This window comes from Sceloporus occidentalis, unplaced genomic scaffold, assembly GCF_023333645.1.
Source record: "Sceloporus occidentalis isolate IW3139 unplaced genomic scaffold, rSceOcc1.0.p SCAF_29, whole genome shotgun sequence".
Classification (NCBI taxonomy): Eukaryota; Metazoa; Chordata; class Lepidosauria; order Squamata; family Phrynosomatidae; genus Sceloporus; species Sceloporus occidentalis.
Window position 1 is genome coordinate 7,982,359 of NW_028317009.1, and position 13,216 is coordinate 7,995,574.

The following is a 13,216-nucleotide window of genomic DNA, read 5'->3' on the forward strand; positions in this document are numbered from 1 at the left end:
CTTGTTTTGAAGAGTGATTGACAAGGAATTAGTTGGGGAAGGCACCTAATCCTGTTCCGTGTTCCTTTCTAATAACAGATCATAATATTACTAGTGTTGCCATGTTTTTTCCCCCTAGAGTCAATCCAACCCAAAAAAAATAAATAAAAAAAAATAATAATAAAAACCTTAAGCATATAAAGTGTATATTGTTTAAATATTATTTTGTACCTGATACAAAAACATATACCTGTAATATATCAAATATTTATTTTATATGTAAAATATTCAATTAGAAATTGTGAAACCATTTAAAAGATTAATGTAACCCAAGCTGTGATTAATGCAGTCAAAATTCTGAATTACTTCTGTCTCTTACAGTTCCATCTTTAATGTAGCTTTAAAAAAATAATAATAATTCCCAGCAGCTCTTATTGCATTAAGAAACTTCAGTATGCATTTTTGTAATTATTTTTTTAAAAATATTTTTTTATATTTCATTTTAAAACCCTTTATAAAGTCAAAGATATTGCATAATAATAGTTAGCTATATAGTATGTAATATAAAGCATTATTGTATTGTTATGTAGATGTTAACATTACATCATACACAGGATGGCCTGACATCGTAGACCGCGTCTGGTCTCGTCACCTGCACAAGCTCCCTCTATGTAACGTCAGTGTTGTATTTGGCTATTAGGAAATGCGGAAGATCGTTCAGGAATAGGAGTTTTCACCAAAACAAATCAATTATCTCGTGCAAATGACCTCTTTACGCTGGCTACGGACCACAGAAAACCCAACGAGGGCAACATCTGGTTCTTGAATTGATAGCCGGATAACCCCTGCTCCAACGCCGACTGTCGATTAAGTAGCTCTGTGTTATGACATATCCAGAAAACGCTGGAAGTCTCCCCGAGATGCAGAAATAATAGGTGCATTTTTAACGCTCCTAATTTGCTTCCCACGAAACAGCTGTGCTTCACACTCCTTATCACTTTGTCCGATTCCGAGTTTATTATCCACAGTCGTGAACCTCAATGCCGTCTTTGAAGTGTGTAATCCAACAGCGTCCCCCGAGGAGAGCATTTCGTCCAAATAACTTATGTTATCGTATAGTACTAAAGAATTCCACCGGGTTTACATTAAATGTCCACCCCGATAAGTTGAATCAATTAATCATTATTACTCTGCTTAAATATTACGCAGCGAGACATACCAGGTCGTTTGGTAATGCATGACCTCTGAGTACACAACTTAACTGCCAAGTTATCCTTATGAGTGGTTTGGACGGGTCGGGTATATAAGTTTTATTACAGAAGCGTTTACATCAGTCCCCTTACACATGGTGCTTCTGTTACCTGAGATGATAATGACATTAAAATTAGCTTTTCCAAATGGCGTAGAGACTCTCCCATATCATTTTGAGTTTTAAAGACAAATTCAATAAAATCCAGGATACTTTGTAACTACATTAAGCCCCTTGGCCCAGAGCTTCGTCCTCCACCTGGCGCACCTGATTCCATTTCCATTTGTTTATCAGTCTAGATGGAAACCTCTAATTGCAGACACATACTGATCCCCTTGCGTAGCCGGGAAATTGTAGCGGACCCCCCCAGCTGCGGTGTAACGTGAGAAATTGTACGTTTCAAACTTTTGACCAATATAAATGACATCAACGTTACACTGATTTCTATAGACGCGGGCCAATTACTAAACGCAGGCCCTCAAGCGCTGTGTACGTCTAAGATATATTGGAAACAGACAATCGGGTTTATCCGCCGATACGGAGAATGCGGGGGAAGGATAACCATGTCGGTGAGCTTAGATCGTCCGCCAAAATTCTACGCAGTGCGACAGATGATACGAGGTTAATTGACGAGAAATACGTTCATTCAGAAAAATAAGCTGCGGCGCTCCATGCGTAGAAGAAGCAAGGCTTTATGTCCAGGTGCTGCGAATTAATGGAGTACACAAATGTTTTTAACCGCGTAAATATATTGCATACCAGAGCTCTATTTTCTCAGTGGGAGCGGATCGCGTATCCTACGAGAGCCAAAGGAACAGCGATCCGTTTACCGCCTCGACGTGCGCTCAGGGAGATGAGAAGGGGCTTAGCTTATAAACAAATTTCTTTAAAAAACCTACGGTTTTGGTGGCTTCAGGCGTTATGGATACTCAACGGTTAGGGTCCCCCCCCCCCCCTGTTAATGTAGATCTTTTTATTGTAGATCTTTTTAAAAAAAAAAAGAAATAGCTTTTAAGGGGTTTTTAAACCATTTATTGGCCGACTAGGAAAACTAAACAGAAATATGAAGTGAATCGTCACGTACGCCGCCTTCTCTCCTGTCACTAGTTTCAGCATTCCACCGAGAAGGTCTGTGATACATTGTAACCCCTCTGTCGACGTTAGTAAATGAACCAGAATTTAGCTAGCAGGTTAAATAGTCATTTTTTTTGTATTATCTTGAATTAACTCCAGAGGAATGAAATAAATATGGGTTTCTGATCTAATTACCCGTAGTACAAGCAGATGCTGTAAGGTTGCGTTACCCATGCGTTTGTTGAAGCCGAGTGCATATTTTGAGTTCTTTACTTCAGGATTCTTTATTGGCCGACTATAATTCATTTTCAGAGTCACAGTAAATTTGTTTTCAGGGTTGGGGTTTCCGCTAGAACGTAACTGATGACTTTAGCAGGTCTCCCACCCAGCGACAGCTCAGTCGTACAGTAGCAACAGGAGCCGGACCAACACAAACCACAGGCTCCGTCAACAGTGATGAACGCTGTTTGTTTTCACAGACATCCAGATAAAACCATCTATTTACTCATACAATTCATACTTTCCATTTTCCAAATGACACCTCGGGATGGAAAATGAGAAACCTTAGAGCTATCCATAGCCAGGTAGCTTGGTGAGGCGTTGGCCGACTGGCAGGAACCTCACCCTTGGACCATAAATGACGGGCATAGCTGAAGCATAAGCTGTGATTTATTTCTGTCCAGAGACAAAGAGGTTATAGCAGGTTTAATTATAGATACGTAGTGACACCCAGACCTGTGTTTCTCTTAAAGGGCCAGCCTCGTGCACAGGGTATCTCACGGCTCGATGAACATTATAGCAATAGCGGCACGCTGTAGCACAGTCCCTGAGGGGCGCCTTTTTTTTTCTGGTGTGTTTTGGAAGCTTCTTCTCCTCTTACGTCATCACATTTATACTTTTACTCACTAAGAGTCCAGCCCTGCTGAGTACATGGGGATTTACACACTAATTATATTGTACAGTTCAAGTGTTATCTATTGCAGAGAGATTCCAGGTGCGAAACATTTGGCGCTCCACGGGACTGTTTAAAATTGCGGTTCTTCTGTCTTTGTCACATATAGTTCTTGTTTGCCATGTGAAGAGCTGCAGGGTTGGATGCAAATGAAATACAGATCTCCCGGCAATATGGCCGGGTATATTATGGCGGATGAGACTGGTTTTGCTGTCTAATTCCAATGTATGCACTGATAAACGCAATAGGTGACAGGCTTATGATCATGGAACGCATATATTTAGATTCTTTAACATATTTCTAACTAGTTTCCTCGTTGATTGATCTGTCTGCCTCAGTTGTGAGGATCCACCATGAAGATGATAACACTATCATACCAACTCAATAAGACATATTCCATGGAAATCAGGTCGACAACCGCTTATGACGAGTTCCTGGCAGTTTCTTCTCCCTTATTCTATCATTTCGTCCTGCGCTACAATGTATCAGCTAAGGAGAGTCGGTAATATGAGGGAGAGATTAGACTTCTTTTGTTGAAATCTGGAAAGGAAAGAGTTGTGGGAATTAAGGGGTGATCCTAAGTGGGAGAAAGCTCACAGCCCATTCTAAACAGCTGAGTAATCCATTGTTGCTGAATAAATAAAAATCTAAAACTAGTAATCATTATGACTAATCTGTGATTTGGACCTCACATTCTCAAAGAGTGCCGATCCTAGCGCCTGGTAAACGTCTAACAGCTATTGACATTTCAACACCTTTCCGAAAGCAACCCTTTAAGTATTTCTCTTAATAAAGCTCTAATTTTAATGAAGGAACGGAGCGCTCTAGTATTTTACACCGTACTTGTGTGAAAAACAACATATGTAAATGTTTGTTGAATTTTTCTTTTATCTAGAGGATTACCCAAACGGCACCTGGCTGGGCGATGAGAATAACGCAGAGATGCGGGTACGGTGTCCGATCTCATCAGCGGACATGCTGCACATAAGCACCAACTGCCGCACGGCGGAGAAGATGGCCCTTACGCTGCTCGACTATCTCTTCCACCGGGAGATCCAGGCCATTTCCAACCTGTCCGGCCAGGGCAAACACGGGAAAAAGCAACTCGACCCATTGATGATCTACGGGATCAGATGTAAGTAGCTACGGAAACACATATTTTTATATTCATTAATATGTGATGTGATTACAAGTATAATATATATTATATTTTATAATATATATATATAAAAACATAGAACCCATAATAAGATATTCTTAAATTAGTGTTTTGCTACTGATTGCTTTTTGCTCCTCGTTTAGTAGACAGGGTTAGGGTAGGCACCCTGTGGCCAAAATGTCTTATTGTGCGCGTGAGCTTACATTCTATAGCACACCAGTACGTCTTTGTATTTTAATAGATTCAGCTCTTTGACTGGTCTCTGGCATACAGTAGGTTAAACCTTCAACAACAAAAAATCTGGATTCCATGATATTGGTTTCCTGTTACCATTTTGCTGAACTCCCACCTCCCAGAAAGTCTTCCCAGAACCATCTGCAGATAATAGACGTGTTTATTGCTAGCTTTACTGATCCCTTTCATCTTTGTCTTTAGCAGATGAAATCATTGACTCGAATGCATTTCTCTATCTAAATACAATAATTTAGCAATTAACCCGCGCAGTCCCAGACCAAGCACTTTATTATTGATGATACCTTCCTAATGGCACAGAAACCAGAATGCATTCACCCCATCAGATTGAGTGCTTACACATTTATCTATTATTATTATTATTATTATTATTTATTTATTTATTTGACTTACAGAAACAAGAGGTAAGAAGGGCCCTGCTTAATTACCATTTACAGTCTGCCAAATATATATACAGTCTGCCAAATCTGTACAATTTGTGCATCTTATTTCATAAGCTATAAAGCAAAGCTCCCTTATTCTTAAACGCAGTTCCCTCCGCTGGTGCTGGGCTTGGCTTTTGGTCTGTAAGGCATCCGGATATATCTGTACATTGCTTTTCCATCCATTATAAGGTCAGCAAGTCCCGCGCTGAATCCATTGAGTTCTTTGTTTTGTACGAACTCGATTTCCGTGGGTCACTTATAGAATGTCCCTCTGTGCCGGGCGAGAGAGCAGCTTGTGTGGGAGTCGTTTGGGGGTCAGTGAAAGTACTAGACCTTAAGGGCTTGCCCTTAAATGTTGCTTTTTCTCATTATAATCCATTGGGGAGAGGAAGGAAATAAGGTGGGTTGTAAACTAGAAGAAGCCCTGCACAGTGTACTCATCAAAAGGGGTCTCAACCTCCATGGTGATGACTGATTGAATCTCACCCAAGTAGAGCCTTGTTATCAAAGTATTTCCGCCGCTGGAAACCTTTTTGCTCTTTGGTTTAAAAGAGTAATTGCACACGCCTTAGTAACAAACATTAAGAAATAAGGAATCACGTGTATATTACTCTGGGTGTCTATCTCTTCGGCATTGTAATAATATAATATTATCCTTTCTGACACCCTTTTGGGGGTCTTAAAGCCTTTCATGACCCCAAAATATTACTGTAGACGCATGAAAAGTTTCAATAATAAATTTTTTTACATTCGTCCTTAATATGGATGCCGGGCTCCTGAATCCTAAAGAACATATCGGGATTGTACTTCTTTGGATTGTAAATATTGCTTTAATGCGTACACGATAGCATCATCAAATGTTCTTTTGGCCCTTCTAAATTTAGTTGAAACTCTTGTTATGTCTTGAAGGGGCTTGAGAACTTGAAAGGGTCCAAGCGCCTCAATAAAGTGACAGTCTAGTAAATATTTATAGAACTCCCAGCGGGGCGAACAGAGGCTACCCTGTAAAAAGAAGTACTTGTAACGTTGTCACAAAGCTCTGTGTTGTGCTGGGAATAATAATAACAGATTTCAGACAAAGGTTTCTAACAGTTTGCAGAAAATAGCTTTTCTACACAAACAAAGATCTCCAAATAATGACAAGGTTTATTTCTCATACACTTCGCCGAGGCAGTCCATCTGGGCTCTGTGTGTACAGGCGTGATGGCGTAGATCCATGGTTTTCAACTGAAAGGCAACAAAACACATTGTGAAATATGGACACGTTACTGAAAAATGCATTCAGTCCCCAGAGTTGATGAGGTTTAGGTTAAATTCCCTTGAATGACAACGTAAGTAAAAAAAAAAAAAAAAGAACAAGTATTCTATATAAAAATGAAATTAGAATGGGTTTCATTTAGATTGAGGGAGGATTTTGGAATGCAGAGGTCTCGTTCTGCGGCGATTCTTTCACGTGCCGTATTCTTTCCATCGTTTGGTAATAACAGCGTTCGCATAATCCGAAAGCCCCGTACGCGGCAGAATGCTTCGTCAGCTGAATGCCATTTTCTTTCAGGCCATGCAAAGCCTCGGTAGCTCATAAAAACATTTCTTCTGCTATATGTTTACTTTGGTATTCTGTGGCGGCAGGAAAATATTGTGCAGACATAAAAGTGAAGTGTTGAATGGAAACAGACATATTAACCGATGCGGACGGAATCCCTATCAGCCCGGAGCAGAAACCACACAGCCAGCGCCGTGTAAATATCACTGGGAATAAGGGACCTTGGAAGCAAGAGGTCTTTATCCTGGCCTGAAATACCTTTTGGCAACCCAGACTTCGTACTATAACTCTTATCACACCTCCCTGTCTGGGAATAATAGGATTTGTAGTCGGGCACATACCAAAAGCTGCGTGCCTTGCTCACCGGGCTAAACCAAATGAATTCACTGAAAAGGATCTTTGGCACAAAACTTCCGTCTCTCTGAAGTCCGGCTGCTTTTAGGCAGCGTCTTCCTGATTGTGGATAATGGGATTGTTAGTCCAGAAAATCCCCCCCCCCCCGCTTTTCACCAAGTAGATCACCCACAAGACACCGCTTAGGAATTACCATCCTTTAAATGTTATTCTCACTTAATTAAACATGTTTATGAAGACGGCCCCAGTTTTTTTTTTTTAACCTGATTCTTCCATTTGTTTTTTCATCTCTTCCATTTATCTTGCAGACATAGATAAATAGAAAAGCTTAACATTTACATTTTCACCATTCCTTTTCTTCACGCAACATCTCTTTTCAATTATTCGCAGTGATTACTCTCAATGAATATGCGCCTCGTCTTGTTATCAAGCTTCCAGATACAGATAGGATCATAACCGTGTCTTTCCCCAAGGAGAGCCTCGAATTATACGTGGAGCGCTTAAAGGGGAACTATCACCGCCACAGCTTTTAGCACAAGTGTATGCATTTACTGAAACTACTAATTCCTTACGCTGCGTCTTTGTCAGTTTGTTATCATATTAGAGATAATGGGTTTGGCAGCCTGTGGCAGAACTAGCATCATCTAATCATTTTCCTGTCCCCTACCCAATCTTTGGGCTGCCGGAACAATCAGCAGTTTAGCAATAGAGGAGAGATGACTTAATTGGGAGAGAGAGAGAATGATATAGACCAAGAGAATAGGAAGTTTAGATGGCTGCTCCCATAGTATACTCACAATGTGTGCTTTTAATACATATACAGTATGTTACCTATTAAGTAAGCACCGATATTATAGTCCAATCTATAATCCTGGCCACGATGGAACGCAGGGAATTATTAAATCTGTGTTTGGACCATTCGTTGTTGGTAAATACTCTGAGGGATTGTTGGGTGAAGAATGGCGGTAACAGCAGAGGACAAGGACACATATTTTGTTGGTAAATAAACTGGCTCATGTTCCATGGGAAAATATGCTGAAAAGGGGTGGAATTGTTTGTTGCAACATTTGTATAACAAGAAACCGTAGATTTAAACAGGATGAATTCTCCATCTGTGTTACATTAAGTTACTCGACAAAAGAAGCTACGGCTTTAACAAATGACACTTGTGAATTCCGAGCAACATTCGAGAAGAAGTAACACTAAAACAGAACATGTCTTATTCTGTATTCCGCCTCTGCAGAGCTGGATCTTCTTGGCAAGATCCCAAGAAACCCCAAGGGTCCCCCCAAAATCAGCTGGTAAATAAGGTTCGGATTGGTGAATACCCCCAGGGGTAATTATCAGCTTATAGATAGGCCAGCTCAGCATCATAAATCATCTGAATTCTATTTAATTACCTTGAAGAATGTAAGCCTTAGTGTGTAGATCGAGTGACCCCACTAATGAAATCTTACCGTTCCAAGACATGCAGGTGACGTTTGTCTATTTTTTTTCGTGGCTTCCTTGAAAGCCTCCTCTACTAAACAGAGAAACAAAATCTCATCACAGTCGGGTCACATCTGCAACATTCTGTTTGTTTTCACTGGGGAAAAAAAAGACAAAGGAAGTTTGCAAAATTCTTCTTCATAAAGTACAATGCTGATGAGTTCAATATCATAAATATCTAATTACTCCGACACATGATCGTTAACACCAGTGTAGTGAAGCTTAAAACAAAAAAAAAAAAGCTATTAGTGGGTAGTCTCTTACCATAAACTGTCAATCACGGCTTCGCTGATTTCAGTTTATTAAACAACAGTTGAAGAGGGATAGCTATAAAATCCCCATGAGCCATATTTGAAATCAGGGACTCGGGCCAGGTTACATTAAATGTCCTTCTAACCAAACATCTGGAGCACGGCCAATCCCACTTACAATTCACAAGACGTTCTCGGATAAAAGACTCTCTAAGTTTCTGTGTCTTCCCCATGCCCTTCTTACTAAAGGTGTTGTTTTCCCCATGGGGGGATCCTTGCTATTTTGATCGGCTGTAATAAATTAATTCTCTTGAATCGCTGCCGACTTTCTGAGGCCGCAGAAACAGAGGGTTTTTTTTTTTTGTTCAGTTCATCTGTAAGGCAGATGGGTGGGTTGGAGGTCACCGTCAGCCGAAGCCTTCGTATAACAGAGTCATGAGAGCATCTGCAATAACAGTTTCATTCTTATTTGACCAGCGTTAAGCGTCTTGTTTCAGAGCGTTAATGTTATAATGTGTGTTTGTTTCCTATTGCAACAACTCCATCTTACAGTCCTTAAGGAGCTAGTGGGATAGCTTAGGTGGACCTTAAGAAAATTACATTATGTTAAGTGGGCCTGTCACTTAAAAATATGACATTAAACACTAGAACATAAAGAACTGGATGCCGTGCTGACGGCTTTTAAGTATTCAAACAAATGGACGTTTTATTTAAACATTTTAAAGGACATAATGGTGAAATGTCTGTTGTTGTTATAATTTTTAGCATGACCTTTAGTTGTAGTGGAAGAGTTTCTAGATTGCTATGTCTTGTAGATTCCGTCAAGCTGTAAAGACATTGTCCACATTACAGACAACCAGTTCTGAACTTGTTAAAGCCTAGTTTAGGTCTTTAATCGAGTCCTCCCGATATCCTTTTCAAAAGAAAGCCCACAAATATGCGAAAACACCTTTTTTCACAGAAAGGAACCAGTGATTTCCTATCCAAATATCTGCTATGAGCTTGTAGCCTGACCTTGAGCTTTGTAGCTTCTACGCCTCATCAAGAAAGGGCTGTCCCGGGGGAAAAAGTGACTTTAAAGAAGACACATTGGGTGTATGGGGCAATCATACTTTGATGTCTTGAGTGGTACCATTGCCAGGTCTCAAAAACATCCCCTAATTACAAGAAGAAAGGCGTAGATGGAGCATTACTACCATAATAAGGTGCAGCGGTGGAAACGTCAGATGCTGGTCATGAAGCAAAGGAACCCTTTAACAAATTATAACCGGTGGATTGTGTAAAAAAAGGTGTTTATGCTCAGAGAGGAGGTCATTTTATGTCCTGTCGGTGTTACGCTGCCAATCTAGGGGCTTTATGACACAAGCGAAAGCCAGTTAAAAAACAAAAGCGATGATTAATTTGTGTCTGGTCGTAAATCTCTGGGTTTTCCATCACTTTTCCAGTGGTCAAGTCCTTTGGCTCCTCGGGATTTACGAGGGCCAAGTAAGGGTCATTTAACCCGTGCAAGTGAAAAGCAACCAAGAGGAAGTGGTCGCTGGTCTAGAATTCACTCCGAGATGTTTATGTTGAGAAGACCATGCGAAGCAGTTGCCGGTGGTAGGTTACCGTAATTTAGACTTTAATGAAATTTGGAAGGATTTTATTACTGAGCCGCTGCCAGTTTTGCAAAACATTAAGCAAACGAATAAAAAAAATTTGTTTATGCGCATTAAACGCGTGTAATTTTGGTCAAAACTCAGCCATCAAACTTTTGGGTTCCAGAAGGTTGAGTTATGATGTTATGATGCTCGCATTTATCAAGAGCAACTCCGGGTCATTAATGACAATTTCTTCTGGCTAATAAATTGTTATTTTACATGTTTTAAGGCCCAATATCACATATGTTTTTCTCTCTCTCTCAATGATGGACACAGATTTTTTTTTTCCATTAAAAATATCCTTCAAAACAAAGATCAGGTAACAGCAGGGGCCACCTACGGAGCGGGTAGGTCCCAGCGCAGAAAAAAACCCATGGCATGTAACATACATTGACGTCTGTCAGCGAAGGAAGCGTCAGGGTCTTGAAAAGTCATTCGTTACACCGTATGGAATAATGCTTAGTAGGAGATTCATGTTAATCTCAGAAAAGATATCGAGAACCTGCGGAATAAATCCTGGCTCCTGACAGACGCTTGCGGCTTTTTGTCAAAATGGAAATTCTTTCAAACCCTAAACGAAAAAAAACCATGTCCTAATTGTTTGTCATATTATACCTTAAAAATAAGTTGTTTTCATTTTTTTTTCTTTTCTGGATGTCTGCTCAGTTTACAAGCCGTCCCCGCTGATGACATTGCGTTTGCTTTATATATTAAAGACAGCGTTTCAGGCTTTTCACATACTGCTCTGGCACGCGTGTCGGCCGGTGCCCCCACTCCTGTAGGTTAGATTTTAGCTTTTCCCTGCGAGTGCCAATTGTGACGCCCTGGCTTTGCTAGCTGGGCTGCGGCCTGGCCCCGTATGATGTTACCATTCTGTTCCACCTTTCCCAGGAGTGCTTAATATAACAGGGTGTCTGTTCTAACGTTCCACCAGAACCAGTTCCACCAAAAGGGTGACTGGCCAAGAGCGAGCGCTGGCCAGAAAGAGGCCTGAAGGGGATGAGGGTTGAAGGGAATTTGTGACAGAGAAAGGGACGGCCAGTAGGACAGGTATAAGAATGCCAGACGGCCACTTTTAAACCTGTGTGAAGTCCATACCGGCTAAGAAGCACCTTAAGTAGTGGACACATAGGTAGACGGGTATGTGCTTAAAGAGGACGCAGAGCTGCAGTGGGAATCTGTTAGTTTTATCTCTTTATTGGCATCAATTCGAGGTTTTTCCTGTTAGTATAAGCAGGAACCAGGTGTTTATCCACGCAGTGACACATTCACCCTTGTGCGATGGATTTTACACCAAGTAAATCTTTTAGACTGGAGAACATTTTTTTCGTCTTTCAGCATTCTTTAATAGACCTGGATCTATGAACAGTGCGAAGATCAATTTGTATAAAAAGTCTTAAAATTACTGCAATACCCAAGCAATTAATATTCTGTAGGTAACCCAAGCCAAGCGGTAGAAGATAGAGCAAAAGCTTTCTTCTAACAAACAATGGAACCATTACTGACATAACATTCCATCATGGTTTGGCTGTGAACGGTTCTTCATGTCTTATCCCAAGGTACGCTATCCCACCCAGGTCTAGATACATTAGGAATCCCTAAGCACAAGGGCGACTGGCAGCCCCCATGCTTAATATATTTCTTAGAAGATTAAATATTCAGCAAACAGAGCAGAGGCTGAACATTTGAGACACTTGCTTACGAATTGGCAGGGTGTCATTAGAAGGCTATGGCAAAAAAGGCAATTTTAGAGAAATTGAAATCTAGCATTCCATATAGTTTTCCCGTCTACTTCTATAACATAACTATTCTATTTTTCTTAAACTATGTGATCATACATTTTTGTTTAAGTGTATAATTAGAAAAGGCTTTGTAACAATAAAATATAATAGTCACTAATCACACAGCAGAGTTTATTCAAAGGGCAGAACTTTCTGACCATTGTTGACACAATCTTTGTATTCGTTCTCTATAGAGAATGTGATCTTTTAATAGCTTGCTAGGTAGTAAAGCCTTGAATGGAGAGCAGATCCTCTCGGTATTCCCCCCAGGGTATAGCAATCATTGGAAACGTTTTGGCAACGTGCCGACTCCACACCCCTTCTGTAATCCAGGGACCAATGAGCTGCGCCTGCCGTAAGCCATGTACTATAAAGGAAGGGAAATGAGACCGCGGACGTTGGCTTGCGTCCAGAATTTGTCTAGCGCCCCCCCCCACACATTTTGATTTAATTGTTATGAATGAAAACTATAGATTTCATCTGCAGCTATTAATTTGAGGCCGTCCCCATTTCTCTATGACATATCTTAGAATACTGTTTAAATATTATGTTAAATTTCGGGGCTCGTAGCCATGTTTACCCAAAGCAAGCACAGATTCATGTATTTATTCACTTTTGTATGCCTGCAGAGATTTCATAGCCTGTGCTCGATATCTGAGGGTTTGCTTAGATAAGCTGCGTTCCTACCAATAGTCGCTGCAAGTTATCACCAAAGGAGCCCAAAGTCTCTCTGTCTATGTTATCCCAGGCTCTCTATACTTTGTTTTACACATTTATTGTTACCCCTGCCCGTGGTTAATCTGCCATTGCTGCTTACTGTCCCAGCCACTTTCTTTCATGACTATTCCCTTTGCTCTGTCTCCCTGTCCATCCTTCACCTTCTCATACTAACCCCGATTTCCATACTTTGGTTGTCCCTTGTGCCTTTTCCCCACCTTTTCTCTCCTTTTCCTGCCGTCCTATATCCTCTACCTGTTTCATTCTGCTCGAGTTTCAACGGGCGTCTGGGTATTTACAGGTATGCTTTTCATTCAAAAGCAGTCATCAGATGCTGTTAAATTACCAACAT

General features: G+C 40.6%; 1 protein-coding gene across 8 annotated transcripts in view; it reads left to right on the forward strand.

Annotated features, from left to right (window-relative positions):
• The window catches only part of LOC149299264 (protein BANP), a 124,411-nt gene that overhangs the window by 38,822 nt on the left and 72,373 nt on the right, over positions 1–13,216 (forward strand). For all 8 annotated transcript variants that reach the window (XM_089486401.1, XM_089486402.1, XM_089486406.1 and 5 more), the window contains one exon: positions 4,150–4,389. In XM_089486401.1, coding sequence (XP_089342527.1) covers positions 4,150–4,389 — 240 coding nt within the window. The remainder of the gene's footprint in view (positions 1–4,149; positions 4,390–13,216) is intronic.